Here is a 25,112-nt window from a genome sequence, read left to right as displayed (position 1 = left end):
GAAGTTATGCTCTCTTTAGGAATAAATTCCCCTTTAGTGTCACTGTCCCTTCACTCCGCTGCTCTGCTCAGCAAGAAAACTCTGTAGAGGGGATTTGTACTAAAAGGCCTGTAAATTTAGGAAGAACTCATGACTCCGGTCTTAGCTACACTGCACTGGCTCCCTGTGTCCTCTAGAATTGATTTTAAAGTCCTTCTACTCGTATACAAAGCTCTGTGTGGCTTAGGACCGGCCTACTTCACAGATTCCCTCTCGTCTTATTTTCCTTCATAAACCCTTAGATCCTGTTCCGCTAGGTTTCTAAATACTCAAAACCCCACCAAAAACAAAGTTGTTGTTCCACAGCTCCCAAACTGTAGAACAGACTACCCAAAGATATTAGAGGCAGGCTCTGTTGACATTTTTAAACAGCACTTGAAAACATAGATGTCCTACCTAGCTCTTTTTATTTACTTGATATGTGTTTGAATGCATTTTCACACAAAACAAAGTAATTCATCCCCCATTACATTATGTAGAAATTACTTCAGGATGGGACGAGAGGGCAAATGGTTACAGAGATACACGTGGGCATGTGAGTATCCTATTGGTGACAAACTTACCTATCCTTTAACTGACATGTTTATATGACGTTGATGCTTCAGATACAGCACACACAGCTGGTACTGTGCGGTTTCATCAGGATAAATGCAGTTTGCATTTTTCCATTTTTGGAGCTCCTGCAGCAGCCTGACAGATAAACAACATGTTAAAGCTTTGGTTAATTAAGTAACCTGCAGTCCTTCGTGATGGGATTAACCCCTTAAGATTAGTCTCAGCCATTTCTCCCATCTGTCTACTGTTACACCACAGATCTGCTACTGTACAGCCACCGCAGGACGCACACACACACACACACACACACACACACACACACACACAAACTAACCCTAACAAGGATTAGAAATCTTACATGAGAATGTGAGCAGATCGTCTCCCACTGCCCTACTGTACTGTGTATCTGTGCACACCTGTGTATCATCTGTGCGTGATTGGAAAGGCATTACCTGCACACGCACACTTGCATACTTACATCTTACTGTAGGCTGACTTGGTCACACACTGGCCCCTGCCTCACACACACTAATCTGTGATTAGTCGTTGGTTATTACTCTCAGCTGAGTGAACAGGAGACATGTAACTCATGTTGAACGTCAGGCACAATCCTCCATATTGTCTCTTTATGGTTGTTTTGTGTTCTTTGTAGTTATTTTGCATCTATTTCTAGTCATAAGTCTAGTCTACTTTCCAGGAATGAATGTTAAAAGTTTGTTTACTTGGAGTTTTTTTCTTCAAATTGGTTAAGCTTATTATGATTAAGGCCTAATAAAAATGATCAAAGAGCTCAATTTTTCAGTAGAAGTCAGAGGACAAGAGTGCATTTATTCCTCATGATTGTTTTGTCCCGATCAGCAGCCAAATAATTACAGATTGAATAAAAGAAATAGATGTTGCATAATTACACAAAACCTACATCCTTACCTCAAAATATCCCTGCATGTTTCAGTCTTTCATACAAAACATTGTGATTTGATACCTGACAGAAATAGAGGAAAAAAATGCTACAAAAAGAACAAATTCAAAAAAAAATGTTTTTTAATTAATTACATTTTCATAAGTGGTCACCATATGTTCATATGCGAGGCCTATTTGGTAACAACCACCATAACTTTTGTGCAACATCATTTTTACATAAACTCTTTCACCAATATATGGAACGCCAGCAAATTTAGTACAATCCATTCTTCCTCAAAGCAATAATATTTCCAGGCTGATATAAATGAAATAATCTTTCATCTACTTGCCTAATCTTCTAAACAAATTAGATTAGGCAGACCTTATACAGCGGCAAATGCTCTTTGAGTGCTTTCTAGTTCTCATTGTGTTACTGCTTATCCAGATGGATTAGTGTTGTTCTTAATTACTCACCGAACATTTGTAATTACTTTTTCATTATTTACTTGTGAACGGGGAACATTGCAGCTCATGCTCAGTGCCCGATTCTATGTTGGCTCCAAACAAACTATTATTTGCATCACAGTCTGAGCTTCTACTAAACCAAACTACTGATGATTTCATTTTTGCTGCAGGCCTTATTTAGTCCATTAAAAAGAACAAACAAATCATGTAAAAAAAAAAAAGCTCAGAGTGAATCTTCCCCGAGTCAACTCGGACTGAACAGAGACTACTTTATATTCTGTTCTCACATGACACCAGTTGACTGAATGTTAGTCAGTCTATCGATTGATTCATCTGTCTGTAAGCTCATGCCAGGGAAGCGGCCTGATCTAGCCCTGTACACACTGGAAGTCATTAGCACTCAATTAGCCACGAGGCCCAGGTCAGAGGAGGGCAACAAGAAACCACAAGTGAGGAAAAAGAGACTCTGCTCTGCCCTCAGGAAAGAAAAACACACAGACGCCTAATGTAATAGAAGTGGTCAGCTGAGGGTGAAGTAAGTGAGCATGTGACCCAAGTGTCCCTGTGACATCCTGGACAGGTGGTGTCAGTCAAAACTAATACAGGTAAGCAGACACAGTAGGCCAAACGTTAAAGAGTGTTCAAAATATGGAAATTTCAGCTTTGACAACATGTAGCTGACTGGCCAGACAGGCCAACACCTCACCCACACACACACACACACACACACAGGTCACAACCTCTCACCACGCACACAGGACACAACCTGTAAACAGACACACAGTGTTCATGGTGCCTGGAAATTAGAGCTTCGACAACATGTAGCTGACTGGCCAGACAGGTCACAACCTCTCACCCCCCCCCACCACAAACACACACATCTGTCACTGTGACCTCTGACTCCCACATTATTGAATGTTTTATCAGGGTGCAGAGGCAGGAGAACGCCCCTGCTGACCCCAACTCTCCCCTTTCCTCTCTCGCTTTTAGCTACATTTCTGCAGACCGTTTATATAGTCATGATGACTTGTGTTTGATTCTCACCTCAATATGATTTCTTCAACTGCTTAGACAACATTGTTTCGGCACACAGATGTTATGTTAACAAGCTTGGCGTTGTAGGAAGGGAAATGTAGGTCACTCCTGAACAGACTGGATGTTTGACAGGATAAACCAGTTGTTTGGCTTTGAACTAGGCGGGTGAGCAAAACCAGACAAAACAATTCAAGCTTTGGAGTTTGGCTCCACCTGCTGCTCAGTTACAACCATCATGTATCGTACCAAGCAAGAGCTTATATCAATTTCTACAAACATAAAACACATAAAACTAAAGCCTAAATTTTATATTAACCCCAACAGTGCTATAAAAACAAAATATCAACCTTTTTTCCCCAAGAAGTTCCTACATCATAAGCACTACAACACATAAAAACAAACAATTGTGGCATTATGATAAATAGCAAATTGTCTTTATTAGTGGACATGAAATACTAATTATAAACAGAAAGTGCTTAGATTAAAATTTAAAAATAAAGAATCTGTTGAAATAAAATATTAGAACAAAGACATGTACATTAGCTTGAACTACAACTTGCATACAGTAACGTTTGACAACTTTACTTACATTTTGTACATAATGAAGGAAGATTATAAACATGAAAGCTACTAATAATACAGTCGACAGACAGATGGAAATCACTCTGTGGACTCCTCCATCATACTTTATGTTGCAGCCGCCAGACCTTTGTTACCCACCATTCTCGTGACTTACAACAAACCCCAGCAGCATTAAAGGTTCCCCAAGAGATGCTAAATCCTGCCCAAAACTCAGGAGAAACGTCACCAGTGGGTTTTGTTTTGTTCACTTTAAATATGTTAACCACTCTAAAATCTGGACTTATCCTTCAAACCAATTTCTACTTCTAATACTATATAAAGCTGCCTTCGAGTTTTGGGGAGGATTTCACATCACTGCGATGATCTTAATTTCACATACTAAGACACTTTGTTTTTACATACACTAATCATTCTTCAGGTTTCCCTCATTCACAGCCTCACACAGGTGGAGTTAGCTTCCCACCTGAATCACACGCCTTTATCATCAGCGAGGAAGACACACACCGGAGATACTTCTGTGTAACCCTCTGACGTAAATGCTGCAATCCAGGCAAGACCACTTGGCACGTGCACGTTATGCACACATACAATGTCTCCTTTGTTTAAGTACAGTAGACGGCAAAAAGTCATCTTCATTCAAAATAATGCAAACTTAAGTTGAGCTTCAAAGCAACTTAAGTACACTGAAAAGAGATTGGCATTGAAGACTGAAAAGAGAATCCAAAGCTAACAAAACAAACAGAAACTAACACATTTTCCTCATGCCACTTTTGCTCTGAAAGCTAAATACGGAAATGCATTTAATAATTTAAGTCGATTATATTATGTCACATTAAAACATTTAAATCCTCGACTAGAAGACGATTAAATACTTCTTACAGACTCTCCAGGCAAAGGAAATCTCAATGTCAGGAGTGCAAACATTTCAAATGCCATTTGACTTAAGGGGGGGTCTCATTGTTCTTCAACGCGGTCAGCATGACTAAAATGCTTTCTCAACAAACAGTGAGCATCCCTACTTAGTCACTCTGCGTCGCGCAGTTAAAGGAGTCAGTCATTCATTAAGCCACACGTTGAGGGAAAAGTCCCCCCGTCTTGACGTCCCAGACGAAAAACTGCAGCCACATTTTCTCCAGTAGCACCATGACGCCACTGTTCTCCCCAGACCAGCTGATCCTCATCCTGTTTGTATGTTGCTACGGTGATACGTTAGGAACTGTTCATCTCATGACACCCAATATTAATACTTTTACTATACTTGTATATTGTGTTTATCTTGGAAAAAAAGCAGGTCCTGGGAATTGTGCTTCATTTATCCAATGACGTTCAAGATGATAGATGGAATTAGAAAATCCTACTGTGTCTGTCTTCAGTGTACTTGGATATTTCTCTTCCTGCATCACTTTTAAACAGTCCATAATAAGTCTCAGTGTGACGCATTTCAGTGTTGCTCCAGGCCAAGATGAGAACTCCACAAAGATATTTCGCAGTCAAAGCTCGGTTGCTTGCTAGTCTCTCTTTCAGAGTGGCTCATATCTCGTGGCGGTGAGTAAATAGTAAAGGCAAACAGCCACGCATGTGCTTGTTTCTCCCAACAGTCAGCCGGGACAGATGTGTTTCACCTGGTGTAGCGGCCCCTGGGTTGAGCTCCAAGACTGGAAGAGGAGCCCAGGTATCTCCTGTGGCTCCTCCAGCGCTGACGCAGCACAAAGTCATAGTTGGCGGAGGTGCACATGGCATAAAACACGTTGGCTTTGTCGGGGATCTGGAGCTCTGAGGCAGAAAGAGGAATGAAGTGATGAAGTGTATTTTTTTACCATAGCTTACATCATCTGCTTCTAAGTAATTTTTTTTCAGAAATGCCAGAAATTTTAAATCTATTTAGAAAGAATGAAAGCATCACTGAAGAAAACAAAAATATAATAAGAGTTTTCCAGCTGAAAATAACTTCAGTTATACCCCTTCATGTCTTGCAGAGGACTTGCGTTATAGTTTAATAAAAAAGGAGCTGGTTTTTGCTTCCTCTATAATGGATTTCTTGACAACTACCGTTTATGTTAGATATGTTACGGATGCCCAGACTTCTTCTGCTACAAGATCAAATAAAACGTCATTTTTTGCTTAAGGGCACCTTGGCAGTGCCTGGGAGGAGAACTGGCACCTCTCCAGTTACCAGTCCACCACCATCCGTTGGTCTGTATGAGGACTCAAACCACCGGTTCTTAAACCAACTCCCTACGGACTGAGCTACTGCCAACCCCCAGTTTGTTTCAGGTCTGATGCTGATTGACTGGCAGCTTTGTAGTTCAGTACACAATCAGTTTAAAAACTACACATCATTGGTGGTCTTCCTTGTGTCTTGTATCCTATGACAAGTAACTAACAAAGAAAAGAAAAAGGACTAAAGGAGGACTGGAGCAGGTTATACTGTACCTAATATATTCACCTTTTCCATTGTTGAGCATCTGGCAGAGGCTGTAATCACGACAGCAGACATCCTCCATGTTGTGTTTTTCCAGAGCTCTCTGAATCACCTGACCCGTGTGGTCCTGACTGGTCAGCTGGAGAGGAAACAGTATTTAGAACAGGTTTTCGTGTCCAGCTTTTCATTGAGTGATTTTTATTTTCAGCGATTCCAGTGACTCTTTCAAATGAGATAAAGAATCTTTATTGACACGTTTCTTTCCGACCTTCATCAGGTATGGGAGCAACACGCACACCATTGAGACCATGCAGAATAGCCTCCTGATCAGTTTATCATTGTTTTGGCCAACTCTGTCATGAACTCTTTCTTAATCATTTCTTTCCAACAGATTTCAGGGACAAGCATGGGCTCAATCTGTGCAAAAAAATAGGCATCTTTCCAAGCCGTTAAAATACTACGGTTACAGTCACAATATTTTCAATACTTTCAAGGTGACAGAGGAATTTAATGATTTAAAATTTTCTACGTGGCTTTAAGAAGAGTCTTCAGTTTACATGTGAGTTTACACTTTCTTGACATGTGGGTAATGATTAACAATGGGAGACTGTCTACCACGCTTTACTGTAAAGAAACTGATAGAAATCAATGTGGTTGGCTACTAGCGCACATCCCACTCCACTTAAAGCTACTGTTGGTAACTTTTAGAAAAGAATTCAATTTTTCGGATTTGCTGAAATTGTCACTTTATCCTGACAGTTCTGCAGTACATGAGGCAGATAATCTGTGAAAAAAATCCCCTTCCTCTGCCTCCTCCTGGTGCTACTAATGGCATAAGGAAACAACCAATCAGAGCCGAGGAGACTCCAACGCTGTGTTAACTCTCATGAAACTGTCAAACTAGGCAGCGCTGATCAAATAGAAGATCTAGATTCTGTTACTGCATTGCATATTTCTCCTCTCAAATGTTTTCAGAAACAAAAATATTTTAGCGTTAACTGTTTAGCTGTAAAACGTGAACGTTTGCTCCGGCCGGTGGGCAGTGCTTGGCTCGCCTGTTTTCAACACGGCAGCTGGGTACATTAAACAACTTTAAAAAAAGAAATAACCGTCAGTGGTTTAAGTTGAAATTAATAATGTTTTCTTTAAGAGTTCATTTATAAATCTTGGGCTGATAACAGCACAGTAGCTTTTTTTGCTAACCTTTTAGACTTCTGATCATGCGCAACTCTTGTTTTATTTTTGAAAGACTGTTTAATGAAACAAGTTCGTTTTCTTTTTATGTAATGAGTGCCAACACAAATGATTTAAGCAATTCCAAGACCGTCCTGTGCTGCCTTGTTTTTTCTTCTACTCTAGTGTTTGACTAAAAACTAGATGGCTGACGTCGGAAACACAAGATTAGGAAAACCAGCGTCCTCACCAATATGCTCTTGTAGACGTTTCCATTGCTGACGGACTCCACGCTGACCCTGATGATACACAGGTCAGCGACCTGCTTGTTGTAGACGGGCAGCACAGCGGGAGGAGAGTAGCTAGCCAATGGCAGCTCCGGGCTCAGCGTCAGAGAAGAAGAGCTGAGGTCTGGGTGTGAGGAGCTGCTGGAAGAGCTGGACAGACTGGGAGAGGAGGAGGACATGGAGCCGGAGGAAAAATCCTCTGCAACATTGTGGAGCGAGCCCGACGAAGACTGAGGGAGGGGACAAGAGGGAAAGACAGAGGGGAAAAAAGAAATATTGTGTTACAATTTTAAAACCATTTCCACAACTAAGTGGAAAGCCCAATTGAAATTGTCTTTGGCTGTTTATTTATTTATTATTTATTTTTAAACTATGGCCCTGCTCCTGACCTCCATCCACTCTAGCTATGAAAACAGGAGACTGTCAAGCTTTAGTTATCATGGTGCTCTACATCGTGGCGCTGGCACCCCATGAACACATTTTTCATTGCTTGACGCATTGTTTGTTACAGTATTATCCAAAAACGCCAGAGGGCATACACACAACATAATCTGTTACTAAGCAAGAAGTAGTAGAGAAGAAAAAAGGGGAAGGAAGGGAAAGCAGGCTGCCTAGCAACACAAGTAAACACATCGTTAGACGCACTGTAAAACATTGCATTTATCTACTCTAAGTATTAACGTGACAGTCGTTTATCTCCAAATCTAAACTACTGTCTGCCTGTAACACTGTAAACACTTTTTCCGTTTCTTTTTTTTAGCTCATCTAATCATCATCTCATCTCACATGTTTTTATTTTTCCAGTGTGGTGTCTCTCTCTGACCAAATTGCAGTTTGACTGCCTGTGGTCTGTATGTGAAGAATCATATAGATGTTTACAGGACATCTAAAGCTGCTCGGCCAGTCTTCCCAGCCAGCCAGCCAGGGTGAACTGAAGCTCAGCTCAGTTACATAGATCCAAAGGTGTACAATCATGCGTAGCTACAACGTGCGGAGCCGTTGTGCTGGAAACGTTAGCCGCGGGGGCGTCATATTATGGCTTGCTGTCGGGAACAACGCAGCCACCAGTCTAGATCCTTGACGTTCCACTTCCGAGATTGCTCTGCTGGCGCAGGAAATTCTGCAGGGTGCATGTATTTTCGTTGATTTCTGTTTCCTTCCGCTTACTTTGTGTTTGAATTTTACACTCCGGTGTATTTCTGAGGACTATGGTTAACTGCTCCTCAGATCTCTGTAGGGTGAATCCAGACAGCTAGCTAGACTATCTGTCCAGAGTTTTCTTTTGCATGACTTTTTTTTTGTAGCGGCTCCATGCGGTTCTTAGTGCCGCCCATGACAATTGTGATTGGTTTCAAGAAATGTCAATAAACCAGAGCATGTTATCTTCCATCCCAGAATGCTGTGAGGACTAGCTAGACCCTCCTCCGCTTAAGAGTGGGTGGATGGTCTGGCAAAGCGAGACTACCATAAATCTAACTTCAGCGCTCACCTTGAATTTGAGTCTGAGGGGGGAGGGCTGAGGGGCAGAGAGGTCCTCCATGTCTGAACTGCTGGAGCCGGAAGACGACACACTGATCTGGTCAGCGTGGGTCTTCCTGAGGGAGCTATCGCTGGATGATCGCAACCTGCACACACAAACACGATTTAGTTGGGTACCTTTTCCCAAAATAGCAACTGAAATCCACTCCAATCTACACTACAGATGAATAAGGTGAACATTTACACATGCACGTTTAATCCTCCCGCTTCAGCACGCTATTGGTGGGTTTAACACAACGACAACAGGGAAGTGACAAGCAGCTTTTTGTTTACATTCAACATGTTGACTACCGAAGTGCAGAAACACCAATCCATTAATGCCGCTGTTGCTGCCAGTTTAAAAGATTTTGAAAAGCAAGTTTTCTCTTAAAATGAAACCTTTCCCCGGAACAATTCCTAAAAAAAGAAGGATGTGTTTGCCTTACTATAGACCGGCTTTGGTAAATACTTGCTCTGCAAAGTACGTCACCCAAATCGTTGGTCTGCACACAATTGGATAGTCCTTCAACCAATCAGAGTCATTTGAACTATGCCCGTTGGTCACGCCACTTGTGCAGAGAAAATACAAAGCAGACTCCCAAGACCAACGCTCAATCTCACATTTCTCGAACTTGGCTTGGTTTGGTAATAGCCAAACTAGTGTTTCTGTCCATCTCTTGGTAAATATTTTTTTTCAAATCAACTTGGCAAGATCCCAAAATCCTTCCTCTCCTTCTAGGTGTCGGGTCCTGAGCTCTGCGCACGGGGGAGTCATTTTGGTGACACCTTGAACAATGACCTCCGGTTTGAATTGCTGTTTTTACAAAGGCCAGTTCCCCCTGGAGGGGAGGGAGGGTGAAGGGAAACAACAGCGAACAGAACCACTGAAGAGTCCTAGGTGAAATACATTTGATTTCTTTATCCGGAAAGGCTGCTTGGTTAAGACAAAACACTGATTATGTCTTTTTCGCTAGGGTATCGTCCTTACAAGTGACACCTCAAGCATCAACTTGAAGGTGGTGATAGTTAGATTAGCATTTAGAAAAAAACTAACGTTGTGCAGTCTCACACACACGCACGCACCCACGTAGCACGCACGTACGGTTAGAGTTACAGACTAGAGGTGGTTTCCAGACTTACGTGGCAAGCTTCTTAGAGATCAGGCGACTGCTCCATGAATTGGGAGAGCTGGGACAGGGGTCAACTGGAGGCTCCAGGTCACGAGACAGCTCATAGCTTCAGGAGACAAAAAAGATAAATTAAGAAATAATGCAAAAGGCTTTGCAATAGTCCTCCAATCCACCCAATTGTCTTTATTGTATGGCAGGGGTGTTAGAGCATGTCTCACCTCTCCTGGTCTGTGAGCAGTGTATGCGCCTGCAGCCAGGCGGTGATATGATGGTTTACTGGTAGGCTGTAATTGGAGCAGGAAGCCTGGAGCTGCCAAATCTGAGAGATAATCTCAAACTCCTACAAGAGAATTAGGTAAAACAACGCACGGATTAAATCATAGAACAGAAAAGAATACAGCAGAACATACAAATATACTGTACACCTGCGCTCGCTATTAAAATTGAATTTAAAACAATCCTAGTCATTCATGTAAGACACCACTTGGAGGCGACACCTACCCTTCTCCGCTTCTCAAAGTTGATGAGTCCACCCTGTGAAAAAGAAATAAAAAGCAGTCTTACAAATATGGCGTGATTAAAAGAACCATAAAGCAGAATAAACTAAAATATCAGGTGGGTGTTTGAGTGTGGCGTGTCTTCACCTCCACTGTGTCAGTCAGCGCTGTGTCCAGCATGGTGAGGACAGTCAGGTAAGTGCCCAGGTACGGCACCACACCACTGCTGAAGCTCTGAGGACACAGATCAAGCCACATTTAAAACATTTTGGTAATCACTATGGCCTCCACTAACAAAAAGAGTATCAAACAACTTACTACTTATTTCGTGCAAATTAAATATACAAGTAATATATTTGCAAAAAGCAGAAAATATTTCATGTTAAAGTCCTACATGTCGCTCTAATAGAAAATTTGCTTTAAGTAAGAAAGGAAAAGAAAGAGGAACAAAAGGAGGGCAGAATATTGATCTTATTATATTTAAACAGACTGAATATGAAGGTATAAAACATTTTACACACAGCCCTACCCGGACTAAGTAAACTGCAGAGCTGTGAGAAACCCAGGCGCCCGGAAATCTGGTTTCTATTTTGGCTCTATTATTTCAGCCTGAAATCATGTGACTTTTAGGGAAGTAGAATTGATGATCCAGGCGTAGAAAAAACTAGACCTCAGCCTTTCATTTTTAGTTGGCTGGTATAGCTGACACATTCTCTTGGTTTTGGTGCTCAAACCTGAAATTGGGGAACCAAGAGGTTATTTCCAAACAAGTGATGACTATTATCTTACAATGTGTCTGGATACTGAGCCGGGGGTGGTACTGTCATCTGGTTGAGTCCCATCCTGCAGGAAAAAAAACAACAAGTCCTGTCAACTTTGATAAGACACAATAACTGTAATTCAGGCTGCTGGGTGTGAGATGATAAAAAGGACATCCACTGATTTTGGGTTAAGCACCTGCTGACAGGTTGTTGTTGTTGGGTTTGGCAGTAGGTACTTATTAGTGCCCAATTTACCACTTTTATTTGTAGTTTTATTGTTGGCTGCTAACAATGACCTTCATTATTACTCTATAGAAACTGGGCTGCTGATAACATCACTGAATACATATAGCTATCAATTGTTTTTTCCACAGGAAACCAAGGACACAGACTGGCGGGTGAACTGGAGACCTGACATTCAGTTTTGTGATTTTAAAAAGAAATGAGAAAATAAATAACCAGCAATTAGAGGCAATTAGTGACAATACGTTCAGTAAAAGGATCATAAGGTGATGTGTGTATTCCACTTCTCACAGGGCTACATCATCACAACTATGTTCTAGTTTTAAAATGCATATCTTTGGCTAAGTTCACGCCTCACATCCACACCACTCCAGCAATTTAGAACCACCAAAACTGAGACATTTGACGCTGCGGACGCCATCTTAGTTTAAAAACTGCGTTTTAGTCTGTCTCTTTGAAACAATGACGCAAACATTTATGTTTGCTTTCTGATTGGGCCTTATTAGTTACAAAGTGTCCTTCACGGGTTGGTCCCGCCCCTCTCATGTTACCCTTTCAAGATAAAACAAACACAACAGCCTTGACTACTGGTGGTTTATTCAACAAGGATAAGAACAACCTTGTTGTCGATAATTTTATGATGCCACTACTGCCTACATCCACATGAAGTAAGCTATTAATCGAGCGATTTGTGACAAATCCCGTGTCCAGTGCCGTTATCAGCATTACCGGCACACACATGCCCAGTGTTTGCGACTTCTGAGTTTTATTCAGAGTATAAGCTGTTACCATCTGGCCTATGCCTAAGCACCCCTGTTCCCAAGGAAAACACAAAGAGTAACCTGAGCCAGAATGACAAGAAAGGGACATAAGAATACAGTTGTTAAATAGTAATAAAATATATGACCCACTGGTATTGGATCAGTACTCGGTTTCAGCCCATACGCATGTTCAGGTATCAGAATTGATATTGGGAAGAAAAAAATGGTATGGGACCATCTCTAATAACAGTTTTAGCTGTTGGGGATTACACTTTTAACCATGCAGAGCCCCAACATCCCAGTCAGAAGGGAAAAAAGGTTGTTTGGTAGAAGCGACACAAGCAACCTGTTATTATCTTAGTGCAGTGCATTCAATATTTTGTTTTTCCACCCATGCCTCGGGAGGGAAGCTGCACACAGATCTATTTTCATCATTATTGAGGCAGATCAACCAGGCTGCATTCTCTTGTGTGTGTTTATGTCAAAAACTGTGTAGTTACCTCCACCAGGATCTCTCTGCTGGTTAGCACACAGTTCTCAACAGGAAAAGTCTCACACAAGAGGTCGAAGATGGCCATGCTTTCCCTGAAACCAAACAAATTCACATTGTTAAGGCAGTGTTATTTTTGTAGGGTCAATATTAATGTTAAACAAGTCTGCATACTTGAAAAAGGCAGTTTTCAGCAATGATTCAGAATGAAAATCTGCAGAATTAAGCCTATTCCTTAGCTGGTAGTAGAGAAATGGGAACATTCTGAGCCCTATCTTGCACTTGGCGCAAGTGTCTTTGCTAGTTTGAGACTGACGCAGTTGTCAATTTCCTGTCCAGCGCCCGAGTCATTTAAACAGAAAATGCACCTGAGCCCATCTGTGCGCCTATGGGCGTGCTGGTCTTACAGGGAGGTGCGTTCAGGTGCATTGTTGGCGTATTGCTATCTTGAGGCAGCGGAACATGATCGCGCCATTGACCAACAAAAACCTTTATTGTTATTTTAACAGCGCATTACTAAAATGCACCCAGGCACGTGCACAGCGCACACACACTATACCGGTCACACACACAGGGACGCGCAGCAGCACACAAACTTGCAGAAGATAAAAATGTAGATATTCAGGGATCCAGACTGCAACCAAGTGGTCGCATTTTGCGACCAAAATTTGAGTGAATTTTACATCCAGTTGCACATGTGCGACCAGTAAATTTGCCCCATCTTGTTTTTTTTATACGTTAAACGTGGAAGGCGTGCGTCAATGAATCCAGAATCTGTGGCAGGCCAATGAGTGTTAGAGGGATAGGGAATGGCCACTGTGAGTGGCTAATGTGTGGAGGGGGAGGGTCCTACAAATAATATAGCACGCATAAACGTCTGTGTGAAGGAAAAAGATCTGACAACAGTGAGCAAGCAACTCGTTCTTGCGTTGCAGGTTGATTTAAGTGGTGTGCCCCTAAATTTTGTGCTTGTGTCCCTACATTCTATTGATAGGGGCTACAAATCAGTTAGTCTGGAGCCCTGAGATTACAGAGTGAAATAGTATTATGATATGATCTGCTCGCGCTTTCACTTCACGCACAAGCCCAAAACCCACCTGTGATTTAATGAAGACACTAAGTACAACCCTTCTGAACCATGTGCCCACCACACCGACCCTTTTTTTTGCCGCAAACTAATGGGAATTCTGCATCTGCAGATTCCATGTGGCCCTGATTATTAGTATTACGAAAGTGTAGCGTGTTGTAACAGTCTGCTGACCTGCTGACAGCAGCCCAGGTTTTCTTGAGGCGATACACAGCGTTGGACTGCAGGGCTGAAAGGACGGCCCTCAGAGAGGAGAAATTCTTCAGCTGCCTGCACTCCTGAACAGAGAAAAAAAAGCAAGGAAAGGCTGTTGGGTTATGACATTCTGACAAAAGTCATGTTCATTTACATCACTTCAAACAACTAAATTATAAATGTTTCTGGACACTAACCTGAGCTATGGCGATCCACCACTCGATGATGCGTGCCCTGTGGGCGGGGCTGGTGTGAGAGCAGCAAAGTGAGCTTGGGGCTGTCGAGGAGTACAGGAAGGTGGAGGCGGATCTGGGCGATGACATGGGAGAGGAAGTGGAAGGGCTGGGAGAGGACGGACAGAGGAGTGAGGTGATGACACGGTTGGTGATGGCGTTAAACTGGGTGATGGTGGCGCGGACGGTGGGCGCCAGGTTTCGGTTTTCCTTCTTGTCACGCTGGGACCAGACGCAGCCCAGGCAGTGGAAGGGTACCACTCTGACAAACAGCTCCTAAGGGAGAGACACAACACCAATGAGTGACCCACACTGACACGAAAAATGAGCTTTGAGAGATTTGTTAATGAAACCTACAGCATCCAATCGGGTCAGTTGCTCCGCCACTTCTCTCACAGGGAAGTCCATAAAGTGTTTGACTTCCTCCTTAGTGGACACTTCTCCTCCGTCCTCCTGGTCTCCGAGATCCTGCTGCAATAATTCATTGTTGTTCTGTGACGTAGACTCATTGCAATCTGTCAAACAAACCAAATCCTAAATGACAACGGAACAGAATGCAGAGGATTTTATATTATCTACGGTCCATCATGATGACATCTCCCCTGTACCTTGTTCCTGGAGCCTCCTGAGGAGGGTCTCGGCGGTCTGAGCCAAGCGTCTGAAGCAGAGGCCACGCCGCAAGTGGACACACAGCAGGTGGAGGTCATGGTACTGAGGGGGGTCGCGGAAGTCTTCACCGTATTCCTCCAGCCACAGCCGGATCACAGGGGGTAATGGACTGGGGGGACAAACAGGGAAGTATTAATTATAGTGTCAGCCTTTTACTTGTTCAGGTTCAGGTTTTCCCCACCACTAAAAATGTGTCCCCTTCACTCTCTACCAAGCTGATGGTGAGCGTCTGGCATCGTAAGGCTGTTGTGCATCACCAAGGTTGGTGCTACACATTGGTGATAGTAGAGAGTAGTCCTCCCCCAAAGCGCTTTGAGTGTCTAAGATAAAGTGCTATATAAATGTAATTATTATTTGTGATAATAATCATAATTAGTAAAGGAGGCTTGGACAACATGGGCATGTGTTGAGGCAGACAAATGAACAATTATATAACTTTCCTCTATTAAATCCATTTATCTAAACTCAATTTGGACTGACGTCAAATCCGAAATAATCTTTGCCAATGGAGGAGTGGTTACTCACCTGCGTTGACAGACAGTGTTATCCAGGTTCCTCATTGAGTCATGTCTGTGGAAAAAGGTAAATGTGTTTACCTGTCAGCTGAGCACTACATTTCAATGATAATCATCACATAAAGAGATCACACAGTGAAAGAAAACATCCTTTATACAACAAGTGTCCCAAGGTTGATCCTCTATAACGGTTCACCCTGTGGAAATGTCCGGCAACACTCTTGGATCCCAGCAGACACACTGGGGCCTTACAGAGCGACGAGTGTAAAGGGATAACCAATGTCTCCCTCAGGGGTCAATTCTCCCATCGTAAAAATACACATGCAGTATAACTTAAGCATATTGCACAAAGTTTTATAACTGGGTAATTCTCTTTACTGAATCAAAAGGTGACACAAGAGAGCAGATAAAAGATTGTAAAAGTTGTGTTTGATCAAACAAGATGAATACATTTTAACTTATACAGCACCAATCAAGTTTCAGAGCAGGTGGTTTACAAGTTAATGACGGCAACAAAATGTAACGTCCTGAACAAAATATTTTAAGCCAAAGGAGGGAAAACGCACTTTCCAAGTTATCCTGACTTCACATCAAGCTTACAGGAAACCTGTGCCACCAACACAACTGATATAAGGGCGACTGTGTCTGACAAATAGTATTTCAACTGAACGGAACGAATGGCCAATTTGCAGTACATTCAGCAAAGGTGAGCTGTAAGAAACCGAGAGAGACAAAAGACCAGGCAAGGTCAATGGACTGGATCTGAGCCCGTTTTAGCCGTTCAATTATGTAAATAGAATTAGATTAAGAACTGCAACTGGACTGTCGGGGAGCATTAAAAACAAAAGAGGCTTTCTGTGTCTAACCCTGATTGTGTTAGTATGATTCCCTACTCAGTCAAATTAAATCTCAGTGTACAGGTCACCCAGGTTCAATTTGGTAATGAAGCTCCACTGGGTGTGGAGGGTGTAGTCATGACCACACTGAAATAGAACAAAGCTCCTGACTGCTTTGTTTTGCTCATGACGTCAAGCCCTGTCATAGAAACTTCTCAAGCATCAATAGAGGGTTCGCCGAGGCAAAATAAAGAGGGTGTGAGATAGTTGTCTTCTTTTAGAAATTGATGTATGTATCTGGCAAACTGGTTATGCGCCAAAAACATCACACAGTTTAAACCTTTCTAAAAGTAGCACATGCTGGAAAAACAAATCAATGTCAAAAAAAGTTATAAATATGAAATCCCTCAAATCTGATTCTGGCTTCTGGTTAGGTTATGTGTCACCAAGGGGGTCCTCAGAGTAAGTGAAGGCGGGGGACCACTAAATTATGTTAAAAAAGTATTTCTTTAAAAGTTTTGAAATTTTTTCAAAAACTAAAATTTGTCTGAAAACACACATTAATATGAATTAAGACATTTTTATAGCAAAGATAAATTGGCCTACTTTTGAAAAAAGGAGCCATTGTGCCTTACTGTGCAGATGTATGTTTAATGTTAAAACATGATGTTGACCCAGTTTAATATGCAACACAACTGTAAACAATATATACAGTATGGGGTCCCTACTCAGTCTCTCTTTTAGCTTAGTAGTCCCTGGCCTAAAAAATGTTGAAGACCCCTGGTTTAGACTATTAGGGGCCTTTCTGCCAAGAAGCTCTATTATTACTCTCAGCAAATAGGCAAATAAGTGTCTAAATGTCAGGTTCTCCATCAGGATAAATCAGCAGCAAAGACCTTATAAGTGGCCTTGCAGACGGGCTGACTGGGCCCTCATGGGAGCCTTGCTGGGTACAGTTTCTCACCTCTGAAACAGCAGCTTGATAAGGGTGCTGGTGGAGGAGGTGAAGGCCCTGTAGGTGGAGAGGAAGACACGGATGAAGTCGGGCTCCTGGTGCTCGTGGTCAAGCAGGTGACTGAGCAGACGCTCCAAGGTGGCGGCCTTCAGCCTGCGCACCTTCACCGTGTGGTACTTGGCAAATGTTGTAGGGAGATCTGCCGCGTCCAGGCTCGGGAGGATGGGCTCCCTGAGCAGCGTGACGCCAAACACAGCCCCGTCCTCCTTCTCCTCCCCCCACTCTTGCACCGGGTCCTGCAGGAGAGAAAGTAAGGTCATCAAGATCTGGCAAATAATCACCCAAATACACGATACAGCCTTCTGTTCTGCTTCACGAGATGGTAGATAACACATACTGCTTTGTGCCTGTCAATGTGTCACATACAACATAACAGAAACCCATACAATAATTTATTGTACCGAGAGGAACACATAAAAACATATCACAACAAGAAACTTCTAAAAAGGTTCTCCGTGGATCCCCGGCAGTTATGGTGCTTTTTTGGCACCAGCTGCTTAACTTAATTACCATGACAATATTACATATCTAGAACTTCAGACTGAGTCATTTTGTTAAAAAAAAAAAAAAACACCAAACTCAACCTCACTTAACCTCATTCTTGAGATTCTGCTTGCGACCCAGCCTTGAGCTCAGACAGACACCTGGTGAATGGCCCCTCATTGGGCAAAGAGGCATTCACTTGTTTATGTCCACAAACAAAGGGAGCGACAACATATTGAACCATAACACAATTTCTTCCTTAATTTAATTCTAACTTTGGATCTGTTTAGATAGCAACAGCTTTACGTTTCCCCTAAAACTACACATTCAAAAACTGCGGAGAAACAATATAAATTGTCCAGGAGAGATCAGGATGTTTTTTCTTTGACCTGGACCAACAAGTAAACACATTTCACTGGAATCTTTAAGTGCGAGGGATATACTATGGCAGTCATTTTTTACAGCATTAGCTCTCATATTGTCATATTGTTTTACTCTGTATTTTACGCTAAAATGTTTTACTTGAAATATTATTAAGCATTGAATAGCTTGGGTTGTGATCAATATATTTCGTATTATTTTACACACAAGAGCTGAGAAAACAAAAACCAACAGATGAAACTTTTGTCATATTTGGAGTGATGATGAACAATGATATTACATAATGGACGGTACTAAGAGAGGAACTTTACTGTCACGCCACAATGCTTATTAGTGGAAGAAGGTAACCGCTAGATGAGTGGCAAGAAAATCCATCTATAGGATACAACTTGACATGTAACTGGACTGTCAGCTATGTGTCCATTAAAGAAGCTACGGGCTGAGCTGTTGGCTGAGTCCTGCTCGGCGCGGGTTCCAATCCCACTTGCTGCCTTTTGCTCTATGTAATAAAAGGGAAAAGCCCCAGAAAATAATCTTAAAAGTAAAGCAAAGCTACTTGATGCAAGTTGTCCCATTATCTGTCTCTTCACTATCTGATGTCCAAATATAATTGTCTGAAGAACCCAGACAATGGGGTTGTTGACAAAATGAAGCATGATGCAGACTATGATATCTGGGTTTTAGCCCCCTTTTCAACAACTTTTCAATGCTTTGAAGTGAGACTGGACTTGTAGAAAACATAGTGGCAGTTTGTCCATATATACCATAGACAGTTAAAAAGTATATACTCACACGGTGTTATTTGGCACATACATGTAACAGAAGCAGACCATGCTTGAGAACAGAACAGCCGATATCACATGACAGAAACTCAGACAAAAAACAGTTTGCTAGCTGCCTGAGAAAAATGCGACACTGGTGGACCTAGTTGTCTTTTTACATCATTACATGCATACATGGGATATACATGAATGAAACCAGTAACGTTATATCAATATGTCTGTCCGGGTGACCAGAGACGAGACAACAACGTCCACATTTAGCTAGCTAGTTGACTGACTACACATGTAAAGTTAGATAATAGATAAATAAAAGTTTGACAAAATGACACAGAAATGACAACAAGGCCAAACACATTTCATTTAACCTACCATCGACAACTGCCATTTCCCCATGTTTGTCCTCTTTCTCTAAGAAAAGTTATCCAAAATCAGTGTCAGTAAACTCCTTTTGCTGCAGCCCAGGCAAAAATTAAGGAATCAACTCTGTACTGTGACAGCTCAGTTCAGTCTGAATAATATCGTTCATTTTTTTCTAGAATTAATGGCACACAGCACGATAAAGTAAAGCATGAACTGTGTCCAGACGTAACAGACGAACAGCAACAGTGGATGTGGGGTTGACGGTGGATGGACCAGTTTTGAGTGGGAGGACAGGTTGGGGGCTGTTTTGCATTGGGCGTGGCTAATGAGAAATGTGTGGGCGGTGCTAAGAGCACTGACCAATGAGGATAAGAAGGGTAAACACACTACTTGTTCTCATGCAAATTTTTAAAAATGAGTCCATGACTGAAAAGAATTGTTATTGATACCCATGGCACTGTTACTACAAGCAGTGGGCTCTCTAAAAGAATAAGTCAAATAAAAAGTCAGTGGGCTAATTAAAGGCATAATACATGACTTCCTAAATTATTTACAGTTAAAGATATAATATGCAACTGTTCCGCATTAAAATGTCTAAAAACGACTAGACCAATGTTATTTATTTTGTTGAGTTGTGTACTTACATTATCACAAATATTTCCAACACCGTTCAAACCCAGAAGATATGTAATCTTAATCAAGGACACGATTGCTGTCTCCCGTCGTTGGCCTCATAGCCCCTTTACACATGCATCAAGCATTGCGGTTAACTGCCAGAAGCCGCCATCAAATCATTTTTTATCCAGTTTTAAGCCACATTTTTAGAACTTGGTTGTTTTTACTATACATTTTTAACTGGTTGAAAGATTACAGTCATGGGATCGAAAGTGATCAGAAAAACAGCTAGTGGCAGCACCGCTTGAGCCACTCAAGCGTCAGAGAAACACTTATTTTAATTTAAAACTCCTTTATTCTGCGTCCAGCCTAGCTGATCGTTTTTTTTTTCTGGAGAGGAGGAGAGTTCTGCGTCTCCCAATAAACCTCCTGAACATCTGGATCTTAAGTTATCAGAGATAAAAGCGCTTTCCAGTCTTAATGCCATGCAGCCATAAAAGGTGCCACCTGCTCATCAGAAAACAAAGAAATCACACACATATACACACAAATGGCACAGCATCAGGGGCAATTCAGGGTTTAGCGTCTTGCCCAAGGACACTTCAACATGGGACACGGCCAAGGATCAAACCATCAACCTTCCACTAGGTAGGCCAAAACTCTAGCACCTGAGCCACAGCCACCCAAGGGTGCAAAGGTGAACAGCAGCTCCTCCAATGACGAGCCTGATCCTGAACAATGAACACTGAAGGCATCCTAACTATGAGAAACTGACTGCAATGACAGCGTTGCTCCATCTTTTGTTATGGTTTTGATTCAGAGACCCCTAGTGGCAGAGAATAACACATTGTGTATTTAAGTAAATATATATATTTTTTGGTTTATGGGTTTTGGATAAAATGTTGTGTCTTTTAAATGCTGAATGATACTGATCTCACATTGCAGACACACTAGGTCATTAATTTGAACTACAGCAAACTAAAGTTAAAACGTTGACATAACAATTTTCTCTTTTCCCTCACAGAAATGGATGGCAGAGGCAATAATGTGACATTTGATGTCCAAACATTAAAAAAGGTACATTTTCACAAATTTAAATTTAATAAAGCTCTCTGTCCATATCAATATCAAGAGGAGGCTTGCCAGCTTTAAACCTGCCCCACATTCATCAAGAAAACATAGTTTATAAAAACTTGAGGGATCATTTTCCAGGAAGAAATTCAATGCAAGATGCAAAATAAATGTTCTGTCTACTCTTCAAGCCAACATCGAAATGCTAGGAACTTTGCATTTCAGTGCCAATGCTGCTTAAAAATCCAGTCGGGACAGTTTTTCTCGACGGCCTCTTGTGATCTGGGGCGTGGTGGGGACTTAGCATGTGAAACAGGTCTGTTCTGCTCCTTAACACTGACTTCAACATTGTGACATCAAGGAAGGAACGTGCAAATGAAGAGTCTTCAGGAAACGGGGCATTTAATTACACTCAGAGACAAATCGACTAGCAGCAAATCATTACAACGACAATCCAAGCCGATGGGACGTCTGTAATCAGGCTGTCCATTACTCGCAAAGTCCAAAGAAAATAATGAGCTATTGTTTCTCTAATGAGTCTCCTTCCTCTGAACTGGAAAATCTACAAACATTCTGCCACATTTTCCCATGTTATGATGTCACCCAGTTTCTCTACAGAGGCTCAATAAAAGAGCAGAGAAAGTGCCAGGAGAGATCTCAATTAGTACTCATTAGACACATGAATGGGTGATGAGGTGACAGGCAAGCAACAAGCGGAGGCATGCATGCAAGATAATGCCGAAACATGCGGGTTGAAGTTGTGTGCTCAAAACCCAAAGCTCGTTGTAGCTAGAAAATATGCAGCACACCCACATTATCACAACCTACTTCCTGGAGTGCCTGCAGTATCACAAAAAGTCTGGTGCGGATGACGTCCTGGGTGTAAAAATGTTAAAGATGAACAGGAAAAATTTCCCAGAGAGAAACCTGACGTAGACAATGACTCAATGTATGACAACTGTTCCGTCACAGATGTTTGTATGACCCGTGGTCCAACTACAACTAATGAATTACTGAGCACAGTGACAGAAGGACCGCCAGTCCCGCATGGGACAAGAGACTCAGCTCCAGCCCCACAGCGAGCAACTCAGAGCGCATCGCCAATCCAAGGATCCCACGGGAGATCAGGATGCCTGACACTACCACTTCTACCAGAGGACACGCAATACAACAGGGAATCTAATCTAGGAAGGAGTCAATCAAAATGAACAATCATTCAGCAGTCAAATCATTTAAGATAACCCCACTATACTAAAAGGTAGCATCACCCAGCCTCGCTACATACACATTACTTGTGTTCGTGTTGGAGTCATTTGTCAATAAATCAATTACTAAACCAGGAAATCCAACAACCATCCTGATAATTGATAAATCCCTCAACTATCACCCAAAATCCCAAATATTTGCTTTGGAGGCAAAACAATTAGGCAATTACCGTTAATTAGTTGATCAGCATAAAATTAATCGACAACAATTGATGATGCATTAATCGTAATTCTCAAAATGTATTTGTTTTTTATTTTAAGCAAAAATGGTAAAATCTCACTGACTCCTGCTTCTCAAATGTTCTTTTCTAATTTTACAGACCAAACTATTACTTAGACTATTAATATTATTATTATTATTATTTGCTGGTTCTAGCGTAGGAAAAGTGACAATCGGCTGCTTTTTTTTGTTTTACATCACTATTCATCTAATATCTCTGAGTTTTTGACTGTTGGTCGGACAAAACAAGGAACTTTTAGATGATGCGTTGAGCTCTTGGAAATTGTGACAGAGGTTTATTATTCTGTTAAAATGTGTCAACCATGTATAGAACAGTTAATATGAAAACAAATGGACAGATTAACCAAAAAGGAAATAATTATTACTTGCATCCCTTGGAGTGGATGATGTGGACTCATTAGTTAAGCAGACAGAGACATCCAATTTGTCTTTTCTCTACGCTACCAACCAGCCAAACACCCTCGGGCATTTAAATGTGTTGCGTCTCATTCAGCCAAAACACATTATAATTACCAAATGAACAGGCAATGTTCAACATTGTTCATTACAATATGAATATTATATTAACTCCTACTTTCACACATTTTAATATTCTAATTAGGATGAATGATGAACCCTCCTGCATCTGAGAGACCCTCCTACGTTTGGGGTGTGTGTGTGTGTGTGTTTCCATCATGCTCCGTTTGCCCAATCATCCAGGTTTTCACAGTGTAGATCTATGTGTTAGTTTGACTTCTTTGAATTATATCCTTGACCCCCATACAACAGAATTAGAGTTTTAAATAAAGTGACGTCTGAGGACACCAAGAGCAGATGCCACAGTTGACTGCAACACAGGAACACAACAGGTGAATCCCGCATTCCTAATCTGGGGTTCAAGGAATACGGGTTCTGACTCACCTCGTACTGGCCATCAGTGTCCAACATCTGGAAGCTGGTCAGCCACACGCCGGGCTCTGTGTCCATGTGGACGTCCACCCACTGACTCTGCCTGAGCCAAAGCAGATTCTTCATCCTGGCCACCCTACTGCGGAGGCCGCGGGACTCCCCTCCATCACCGCCTCCAATCACAGGAATAACGGTCCTCATCTCGTGTTCTGTGTCACGGTTACGGGCCCACGCACAGCTCGTCAGATCTCTCCCACACCTGTTGCCTCATCTCTGCGAGGGAGGAGAGTGAAAACATTAGGCATAGTCACTCGCTGTAACATTTTCTCGTAATATCATGTTTTTTACAACCATCAAAGAAGTATCCCAGTCAGATAGTAACATATTTAAACCTACTGTTCTGGGACAGTTATAAGCCTAACTCAGTTCATTAGGATCAACGCAGCACAATGACGTAAATGAAATGAACAGGGCACATAAAACCTCTAAACTGACATGTAAAAATTAATCTTGTCTGAACTGATTGAGGAATCCGCTCTACAGCTTTACAAGAGCATATTAAGGACTGTCTCTCTGACAGTACTGTTTTTACTGAGATGACAATACTGGAAAAGTGTAGGTCTACATAAAATTAACTTTATTTATATGATCATTAATACAGACTCAAAGGGCTTCAAAATGGGCCCATCATGAGAACAATCACTGAAAATATGAAGACTACAATGAGGTACAGAATAGGACTTTCAATTCAATGTTCAATAACCATAAAATATATTTCTTTAAAAACAAAAAGGTACAAAATCCACATTATTCAGTGACATGTGGCTATTGAGAGCAATGTTTCCTCAACAAAACCCCAAATCTTAACATTCAAAACATACTTTGAATACAATTAAAAACCCTACAAAAGACAAATAGTTTCTTTACCATAACCTTGCTTGTTGTGAATCTGCGTCTCCTGAGTCCTGATGAGGTTCAGTCCGGCAGCCACATTATTCAGAGACAGTGTAGAGACAGTCAGTGTCAAACTCTGATGGAAGAGACTCTGGCATGCATCACTGAGGACTGATTGTTCTTTGTGTTTGTGGGTGGATAATGCTCTGTGCGCATGTTTATGTGGGTGGGTGTGTGTTGGATTGGCCTCCTTCTCTTGGCTGTACACTGTAATTTATAATGTGTCCCTTTTTGATTTCATTTCACATCCCATCATTCCAGTTCACTAACCACCTCATTAGAATAAAAGCACAAACCCTCTTCACCATCATCACAGTGTAGAGTAATATACAAACACTGAAGGCAGCACACATGTGGATGCCTGGATTCTGCTTACAGAAAGTGCACAGACGCGTCATCCACATTATTATTTTCTTTCAGTGTGAATCTAGTTAGCTAATTTTAACTGGCTTATGATATTAAAAGAGTTCGTTGAACCTGTTAAAGGCCGACATGTATCTTACCTGAGTTTGGGAAACAGTGCACGGTTCAGACAGGGTGCCCATATAAAAACGTGACAAATTCGCCATTTAAAACATCTACTGACTGCTGATACGTGTTGAATTGGGGGCCGGGGATGGCTCTAGAGGTTGAGGAAACCTACTCACGCTGCTGGCAGCGATTC

General features: G+C 41.8%; 1 protein-coding gene across 3 annotated transcripts; it reads right to left on the bottom strand.

Moving 5' to 3' along the window:
* Positions 1-4,615: 4,615 nt before the first annotated feature.
* Positions 4,616-24,582, bottom strand: rgl3a (ral guanine nucleotide dissociation stimulator-like 3a). Of its 3 annotated transcripts, XM_034897943.1 has the most exons (19): positions 24,422-24,580; positions 23,507-23,767; positions 17,358-17,644; positions 15,568-15,612; positions 14,982-15,151; positions 14,731-14,888; positions 14,338-14,649; positions 14,120-14,223; positions 12,869-12,953; positions 11,393-11,446; positions 10,751-10,837; positions 10,608-10,640; positions 10,325-10,446; positions 10,117-10,212; positions 8,948-9,083; positions 7,422-7,688; positions 6,023-6,137; positions 5,174-5,349; positions 4,616-5,141 (listed from the first exon to the last, which is right to left on the bottom strand). In XM_034897943.1, exons 2-18 carry the CDS (start codon positions 23,693-23,695, stop codon positions 5,195-5,197), a joined length of 2,415 nt encoding a protein of 804 aa, XP_034753834.1. In that variant the 5' UTR covers positions 23,696-23,767; positions 24,422-24,580; the 3' UTR covers positions 4,616-5,141; positions 5,174-5,194. The 3 variants fall into 3 exon arrangements, 2 of the variants coding, with proteins under 2 accessions (XP_034753834.1, XP_034753844.1); XM_034897953.1 differs by lacking the exons at positions 23,507-23,767; positions 24,422-24,580 and adding an exon at positions 19,424-19,699; XR_004660100.1 differs by lacking the exon at positions 4,616-5,141 and having other exon boundaries at positions 5,208-5,349; positions 7,422-7,608; positions 23,507-23,765; positions 24,422-24,582.
* Positions 24,583-25,112: the final 530 nt, after the last annotated feature.

This window comes from Etheostoma cragini, chromosome 2, assembly GCF_013103735.1.
Source record: "Etheostoma cragini isolate CJK2018 chromosome 2, CSU_Ecrag_1.0, whole genome shotgun sequence".
Lineage (NCBI taxonomy): Eukaryota > Metazoa > Chordata > Actinopteri > Perciformes > Percidae > Etheostoma > Etheostoma cragini.
This window is presented reverse-complemented; position numbering and strand designations above follow the sequence as displayed.

Bases quoted from the DNA above. Each gene is read 5' to 3' on its own strand.
- rgl3a (XM_034897943.1), bottom strand. From the start codon at position 23,695: ATGAGGACCGTTATTCCTGTGATTGGAGGCGGTGATGGAGGGGAGTCC. The intron at 15,613-17,357 runs GTGAGAAACTGT...CTTTTTCCACAG, and splicing joins ATCAAGCTGCTGTTTCAGAG to ACATGACTCAATGAGGAACC. The intron at 14,889-14,981 runs GTACAGGGGAGA...TTTGTTTGACAG, and splicing joins CAGGAGGCTCCAGGAACAAG to ATTGCAATGAGTCTACGTCA.